Source organism: Enoplosus armatus, chromosome 1 (assembly GCF_043641665.1).
Source record: "Enoplosus armatus isolate fEnoArm2 chromosome 1, fEnoArm2.hap1, whole genome shotgun sequence".
In the NCBI taxonomy this organism is placed as follows: Eukaryota; Metazoa; Chordata; class Actinopteri; order Centrarchiformes; family Enoplosidae; genus Enoplosus; species Enoplosus armatus.
In genome coordinates, this window is record NC_092180.1 from 17,899,248 (window position 1) to 17,908,384 (window position 9,137).

At 39.6% G+C, this 9,137-nt stretch overlaps 1 protein-coding gene across 1 annotated transcript in view; it reads right to left on the reverse strand.

Annotated features, from left to right (window-relative positions):
- csmd1a (CUB and Sushi multiple domains 1a) overlaps positions 1 to 3,862 on the reverse strand; it is a 281,553-nt gene extending 277,691 nt beyond the window's left edge. The window contains exon 1 of the mRNA XM_070906253.1: positions 3,618 to 3,862. Coding sequence (XP_070762354.1) covers positions 3,618 to 3,862 — 245 coding nt within the window. The remainder of the gene's footprint in view (positions 1 to 3,617) is intronic.
- Positions 3,863 to 9,137: the final 5,275 nt, after the last annotated feature.

Below are 9,137 nucleotides of genomic sequence, written 5' to 3' on the forward strand. Positions count from 1 at the left end.
GTTTGCCAGCTCTATAGATGCTGTTCTATCTGCCTTTTCTGCAACAATATTAGATAATAATAGAGTCCTACAACTCACCAAATAATGATGCTGCCAATTCATCAATGAGTTATGTTTTCCTGCACGTTTTTGTTGATCAATGGGGAAAAAAAGATTTAAATTGCCCACTAGATATTGCTGTTAAAGGGCACATTCAAAATGACTGCAAGGTTTTTTTCTCCATGTCGGATGAATGTGGATGTTACACTCAGGCCACTGTTGCTCCGTTTGCCCTGTGTGCTCATGAGTTCCTTGTTGGTATGTTGAAATGACAAATAACTAACTGTCTCTGGTTCCAGCCTCTCAAATGTAAATGTTTTGTGGTTTCCATGGTCTACAACAATTGTAAAACGAATATATATTTGGACAAGACTTTTGAAGATGTCACTGGGCTTTGGAAACTGTGAGCAGAAAACAATCAATAGTTGCAACCCTATATCTTTGATTTGTTATTACGGGTTATTACTCACAGACTCTTTGGTAATTGATTGATTCATGATTCCAAATAAATGGTCAGTTCCTTAAACCTACTACAAGTTTCATTTGTACTTTGTACTGTAAATGAAATGTTACTATTTGTCCTATTTTTGCAATGTTTATAGTATTTCAGGGGGCAGCTTAACATTTACAGATATAAAAACTAAATGCTTCTGTAGTCTCTGCTTTATTTGTTTTTGAGTTTCAGATGCAAGTTTATCTTAAATCCCAGTTGCACTGGAGTGTAAAAGTTACTCCTTTTAATGTGCAGCATACTGTAGTATGAATCTGAAAACAATGGTAAAAGCTGTATACTGTATAAGTAATGTCATGCTCCTTTTCGAGGAAATTATAAAGTCAGTCAAAAAAAGGAAAGTGTTCAATCACCTAAATCCTTGCCTCCGTAGCATCATAGTTAGCAGCTATGCTGACTGCATCATTATTAATGTGCAAGAATCCATTTTTAGAATTTGTGAATCCTGAATTGTAAAAGATTTTTTTTTCCTCCCACCCATATAAATCTGTATCCTATGTATAGGCCTATATGTGCTTTCCTTTCTGTTTTTCCTCTTTGTTCTTCTGTCATTTACTTTACATTTACTCTTCGATTTTCTAGGGACCAACAATTTAACAGCCTTAACACTACCTGAGAAAGACAACTCAATTTGAAATGAAAAGCTTATACCACATGTAACATAGAAAATAAGTTCTGTTCTGCCATTGCTCCATCGGCACCTTAATGTTTTACGAAGCAGTTAAGTCTTTACCATTTGCAGCCAAGTGTTCTCTAGTCTTTTAAAGTTTATTTGCTGTAGGCCTTTTGGAGGCCTACATTTCCTCCCAGTGTTACTGTCCATGTTCCTGGCATGCTGGTTCATGGCCCACATTGTTTATCAAAAGCCCATAGCCTAAAATACAGTGTTGAACTTGATAAGCTCAAGGCCATGTAGCAAAGACATTTACTTAATTTCTGTTGAAGATACTTAAAATAATACATCCTCCAACATCGTTCATACTCCAGTAGTGGTTAAAGCCATAGTTCTGATGTAAACAGGCTAATATGAGGAATCCAGTTGACACTTTGCATGGCTACAATTAAAGAATGAATAAACAACATCACGCAACATCACTTTCGTGCAAGCCTGCTGTCCTATCTGAAGACTTTATTTACGTCATTTAATAAGCCAACAATAAGTCACAGCATAAAACAGAGCAGTGACTGCACAGATTCTATTCACAGAAACGGCTACAGTCTTTGATTAAGACTCAATCAAAAACCAAATAAAAACAAGGTACAAGAAAAGGAGAGTGGTTAAGATGACTAAAAATTAGAAAAGGGGATGTTCTGATCTAGTTTTTTTTTGGCCTTGAGTCCAGTCCGCTATTTATATTTACCTAAATGTTGATCAAATATATATCTGACAGATTGAAATAACATGTGTAACCTCCTAAATGCGGCACACCTTATTCTTGATCCAAATACTGATGGTCCTGATTAGAAACTATAAAGTTGATAGGCTTAAATTATTGATATGATATGAATAAAAGTTTAACTGCGAGAATGCGACTCCTGATATTGATGTGAAGCCGCTGACTGTGGAGAACATGTCTCACTGTGTTGGGACTACAAAAACAAAACACTGACGCTACTTTTTCCTCATGAACAATCTTTGGCTAAGTACCGACACTGACTTGCAGAGAGCACACATACCCGACAACAACCAAGTTTAATTTTGGTGCGCCATCAACTTACTCGTGGAATTAACGTTTACTAGCAACAGCTGATATGATCTGTAGCAACGTCATCCGAAAGCAGCGCTCAGCACCGACTAGAAGTGAAAAGCTGCTAGCTGAATGTTTGTGCTAATGAGCAGAGAGATTTGTTACCGTTAGAGCTTGGCAAATCTGTATATTTGGCCAACCTGGGTGTTAGAACACCAAATCCTTTTTCACATTCACAGACTCTAATTGTCACTCTCATATGGAGCAAAATGCTCGTAGTGGAGAGCCCAGCTGTTATTAAGGAGAGCAGTGCGCTGCAACAATAGCAGCCTGAGATTACAAAACACAGAAGAGTTCAGCAAAGACAGGATCGGATCTTGGTCGGCTTTTAGCCGAGACGATCCATTAAAATATGCCCAGATCGACGCCAGTGCTGATCTTAGGATCCCTTATTTAAAATAGATTTCTGTAGAGACACAGCTAGTGTTTTAAAATTTACTAAAATGTAGTAGTAACTGATCATTACTCAACCCCTCCTCCCATGGTAGTATAGTATTGTTACATTTGCCATACAGAAGTCCAAGTCCTACAAGATACTGTAATATTGTATAAGTGTTGTGCCCTAATTTTAAGGGGACTTTGACTGACCTCTGATAAAACACACACTCTCCACAAATACACACTATAAACATATTGCATTGTAAAAATGGTTATTGGTAGCCTGGCTCCTTAGATACTAGCATGCATGAGAGAGTTCTTTTTATACAGTATATCTTTGTCTCTTTGCCAATGTATACATGTAGGGAAAATGTAAAGGATACCTTTGTAAGTAGCAATGCCAATGCTTTCAAATGTAGAAATGTAATATATACTGTACAAAAGTGGTGCCTTTTCACCAGAACTTTCTAAATTTTGACAAAACTTCTAATCCTATTCTAGTGGACTGTGTTACTGATCATGTTTTTAGAAGACAATGAAACAGCCTTCCCAGCCACTGCAATGTCAAAGTGTCTGCTTTGTTAAATCTCAATTTATTTTGTCCAACTACTCTTGTCACCATGAAGAAGAGTGGACCATGCATAAAAGTGGGTGTCCTTTGTTAAACTATTTATCCGATATGACAGAAAATTAAAGCTGACACTCACTGTTCTTTGACTTCATAGTCACTGTGTCATTTCCCATCAGGGAGAAATAAGTACTCAAAGAAATATGCTGTTGTCCAAATGTGAAGATTTTGTTCAGAGGAGGTAGAGGAGCAGAGCTGAGGAAGAGGGTAGGCTACTTTCAAACTGTGAGAGTCATTGAGGTTTGAAGAAGATACAGCAACAGAGGAGCAGGAAAGAGGTTTACAGACTGTAAACGTAAGGATCATTTCTAACCTCAGTTTTAAGTTGCCAGGCGACGGTTGTCCATCATAAACTGATACAATATCAAAGTCTTCCTCCAGTGCCAGCGTGACGAAGGTTAGCTGGATTCGGTTCCTCTCCCCTGTTATTATCAGCCATGTACAGTTGGCATAGTTGGGATAGCCGTGGGGGAAACCAGGCGACTCTATGGTACCATTCAGGCCTTGGACTACACCACCACAAGATTCAGCTGGAAGAGAAAGATGGGACAAAATCATGTTAGAATATCAGGATCTCAAACTTGCATCCTACATTCAATTATATAATTTACACATGCCTTATTCCTTTCTGGCACACTTCAGATTTCAAAAACTACAGACTTTGTCATTTTAAGCCTGTAGCCTTGAAACGTTTGTCAAGTTCTATACATAGCTCAGGACAAGAAAATAATATATATAATAGAGTGAATGTAGATTCATACCACTGTGATTAAAGTTAATACATACATTTTTAAATTTCTGTTCTCCAAAACCTTTTGAAATAATGGAATGGAATGTGTACTTGATAATAAAAGACTGAGCACACCTTAAATATGTGCTATTTGTCAAGCCAAGTGTTACTAGAGAAACAAGTCCCTGTCCTCACATGCAACTCCAACATAATGCAACACATGCCTCACAGCCTCCCATGACACCATTGCATATGCTGTGGAAAGCTTTCATGCAAATAGCCTGAATATGAAAACATACTGTGTATATTTAGATTTTATGGCTCTAAACCTTTAATCCTGACGATGCTCGTTCTGCGATCTACTGATCTCGGACCAAAAATAACCTCCCATGACACATACAGTACAGCTGTACACTCAACCATGCACAGGGTACTGTATGGTGTTGTTTTAACAGCATGTGCCATGTGATCACATTGCCCACTCATGAAAATCCCACTCTCAAACATTAAATCATGCAGAGACCTCTTACAACCGAACAGAGAACACAGAGCTTATATCTTTTACATTAACTACATGGACCTGCACAAATACACGCATCAAAACCACTAACCTGCTCTATTTTTTAGTTAGCGAAACACATTGTTGAAAAACCATGTGTTTCATAAACATATCTGTCAGAATGTTAGGGTTAGCCTTATTTCTGGAAATGCTGCACATCACGACATACAAATGAAAGTCTTCAGTGTATCACAAACAATGTTACCATTAAGTATTCCTTCAAATTTTGCAGATACCTGCTAAAGTATGATGATCATTATGCAACTAAAACCACTCAGAAAATGGTCAATTAGTATGAGGTGTGACAGAGTGTGAGTGCTTGTACTCTTCCACCATCTTTATCTGTGCTATTTGAGCAGTGCGACATTCCCACTGAGGGTCAGTCACTGTGGAATACTCGCATATCCATGTATGAACATATATCACAGGAGACATTCGCAGTTGCACACACATATACACAGAAGAACAGACTCTATATAGCTGGCTAAGTTTTGAAGAATTCATGAACAGCTTTTACGTGTAAAGGTCAGTGAGAGAAAAAAAGACAGTAAATGAATAATAAAGCAGCTCTTAAAGCTGCCAAAAGCTAAGTGAATGTGCAACAAATCCGGCAGAACTATACAAAAGCAGACCAAAACTTATAACAGGTAAAATAAACTGAGTGAAGAAGGCCAACTCTAGCTGAAGCAAAACAAAGCTTTGAAGGAATCCTTTAAGAGCTAACTAAAGTACTTTTAATTGACAAAAATTGAAAGGACAAACAGAAGGATTTTGGGGGGGAAAACAGTATAAAACTTTTAGTTTCCACAGTTTGTTCAGCTGCACCAAAGGCATAACAGTAGAGCTCCACATGTAAAATCCGAAACACCAAGCAAAAGAATAAGAAACAATCAAAGACTAAGGATCCTCCACTATGACACACTGTTTCTCAACCCTCCACTCCTCCACTCCTCCCGTCATCTTTCCTCATTTACAAACTCTCCCTGCACTTCTCCCCTCTCGCCTCCATCTTTCATCTTCTGCTACTCTCTCCTCGAGAAACACTCACAGCACTATACAGTTTACTCCTAAAGCTACTCCGATATACAGGGCACGTAGCACATTGTGTGTGTGTGTGTGTGTGTGTGTGTGTGTGTGTGTGTGTGTGTGGTTAGATAGCAATGGCTATTCATATATTAACCTTATATCACTGAAAACACACTCTCCTTCACACACACATACAGAAACGTGTTGTTCACTCCAGAGACAACTATCTACTAGGTCACAATCTAGTCAACCAAATGCTAACAAAATATGTGTGCGTCTGTTTCTGTGTGTTTTTGTCTTTTCCCATCAAACTGAGATCAGAACTTCTGCATTGTGCACATACCAGATGTTCTTGTTTGTCTGAAGTAACACAAAACACACAAACACACGTAAATACCTGTACACAGGTCCAAATGGACAAGCTGGCAGCAGCAGAGACGCACACATACATGTTCTCAAACACACACACACACAACTTAAAACCATCTGGACTGTCCAGATTAATTTCAGATTGTTCTTCACCGTCTTTCCAACCCAATTCACCTCTCCCCCTCAGCCGTCTTTGTGTCCGTCTCTCATTCTCTCTCCAGTCGTCCCTCTTTCTGTCCTTGGTTTCTTCCACTGCCAGACCCCCCCCCCCCCCCCCCCCCCCCGCTTTGAGCAGATGGGATAAGTAGAATTCAGCGAATACTTGCATCAAGCATGGATGCCATATTGTAGCACCATACTTGGGGCATTTCAGTAAAAAGTACTTTGCTTTGCCTCTTTGTTGATGTTGCATTGATTCTTCCCCCACTGCTTCTTCATGCTTAGATTTAGTTAGTTTAGTGTAGCTTTTCTGCTAGAGAGGCTGTCCAGTAACTGACAACCATATGGTCAGTCCTTCCAACAGCTGTCCAGACTACAAACACTTACTCATTGTAAGAGATGACAGAATAGATAAAGAGTCTAGAGCTACACTAGCCGCTCTGTGAGGCTGTTCTTTGGCACAGTGGTGTGTGGGCTAAATGAAACGAAAATGCTAAAATGCTGATGTTTAGCAGGTATAATGTTTGTCATGCTCTAAATTTAGTGTATTAGCATGCTAACATTTGCTAATTAGTAATAAACACAACGTACAGCTGAGGTTGATGGTATGAACCAAAGTATTGAACAAATCAATATTTTGTTGATGGCACAAACACAATTCATCCTGTGTCACATTTTATAGCAATCCGTCCAATAGTTGTCGAGACATTTTACTCAACACCATAAATGTCAACCTCATGGTGGTGCAAGAGGAAAAGTCATAGGATCCCCAAAGTCAGTAGGCTTCATCCTCTGGGGAACATGAATGTCATTGCAAAAAGTGTTGGCAATCAATCCATTAGTTTAACTTTTGGTTCCTGTAATAGAAATGTCTTCTGGAAACTATTTTGCAGGCGCAGACATCCAACACCTGTTGATGGAGGCCACCAGTCAGCTGATGAGTGGTGACCTCCATCATGGCAAAATAATGGCCCTTGAAACACAAAGCACTGTTTTCACCTGCCTGGCTCAATACAGGTTCTGTCTTTTGTTTTATCAGAACTTGACAATTAATTTCATGGGAAAGCGTTATGTAGACACATATAAATCTGTGTAATTGTGTGCTTGTCTGTCTCGTGTGGTAACATGAGACACATTAGAGATATTGCAGATCTTCACAAGAACACAGCAGGAGTAATTATTCATTGTTTCCTTCCTCCTGCCCCAGTATGTCCATCTTCTAACTTCTCATGTGTTTGAAGATCTAACAAATATATTTACTTATATTAGCTGTTTTATGTTTCTTCGCTTGATGGGGTGAAATGTGCCGACTGTTTGTATGTGAAATAGCAGTTCCCGACACATGCAGATATAAAACATGCTGCCATATGCACATGTGTGCTGTGCACTCAGATGCAGACACGAACACGGATGCTAACACACACACACACATGCACACACTGCGACAGTCTTCATTAAAACACAGGTCTAAATCCTACAGGTATGTTTTGTTTGATTTATATCCCACAGGCTTTGAGGCCTTTACCCTGTAATTTACAGTACTCTCACTTTAAAACATGCAAGTCAGCAGGGCTGAAGACTGATACTGTTGAGATATATGTCCCAGGTTAAAATATGAATGACTACTTGATGAATTTTCCATATCTAACAGGCATTCGCAAGAGCTGCATGCCACGTTAGCCACTTTATTCTCTGCCATCTCCACTCAGACAGTAGAGCGATGTTAGATATATTTCTAACGCAGAAAAAAATATTATTTCTCAATCACTTTTGCCCAACAACCCAAACAAAGTCTGCATTGTTCAGTAATGGATTGGGTCAGCGCACAGATCTACATAACAGTCAGACAGATTGTTAAATGTTATGTGCTGAGAAGCAGCAGAGAGGTGGAGCGCTCTAGTACAACCTGACCACAAGGTCCCTAGCTCATAAATCAAATGCTGGCCTCCTCTTTCCACGCCGTGCTGGGCCACAAATCAAATGCATCTTTCTAAGTTACGCTGTGTAGAACTATTGACTGCAGTGATTCAATACTGGCTATGAAAGAGAGGAGAGGAGAGGAGAGAGGAAAGAGGAGAGAAATCTGTTGTCTGTTTTTCTGGTATCCTTGTTTTCTTTTCCTCTTTGCCTCTTCCCCACCTCTTCTCATGTACCACCCCCTCCCTCTTTTTCATTACTTCATTGTCAGAATCATTGTGTCTCTCCCACATTATGTTTGTCTCTCTGCAACCTTCCATCTCTCTTAATCGTCCCCCTCTATCTCTTCCTCTCTCCCACCTCCTGTCCATCCTTTCTCTCTCTTTATAACACCGCTATTATCTCCATTGCTGTACCTCTCTCCATGCATCTCTTCCTCCCTGCGGCTTCATCTCTTTCCCTCCACGTCATCACCTCCCTTCCCTACCTCTACCCTCCTGTCCTGCTCTCTCATCCCGCCATCCCTCTCGCGCCATCCCTCTTTCGCCACAATTATCTCTGTATTAGTATCATCGCATCTCTCCCTAAGTGTCATTACATCGCTTCCTCACTTTATGGCTATTATTATCGCTATGTCATATTCTCTCTCTCTCTCTCTCTCTCTCCTGGTGTCATTATATCTATCTCTCTGTGTTTCATCTCTTATCCTGCTAGAGTGTTAGGTTGTTTTTATTCCACCCACTCACCTCCTATATTTATCACACAAAGAACAAATACCACAACCTCTCTCTGCCTGTCTTTCTCTCTATCGCCATTTCTAGCACTCTCTGTCAGCCCACTGTCAAACAGTTTAAGTAAATGGGGCTGCAGTTAGAATCAGGCGTTTAGATCATTTAGATGGAGCTCAATGGGGATAAAAGCAGGTCTCTGGAAAATAATATGAAAGTCCATCTATGCAGTTACCTATGCTGAAAACTGTTTTTAAAAAGACTTTGTGATCTCCTGTGAAAGCAATTACTCCAAATACTTAATCACCAGTTTGAACTTTTTACATCCATCATGATGTTCTGAAT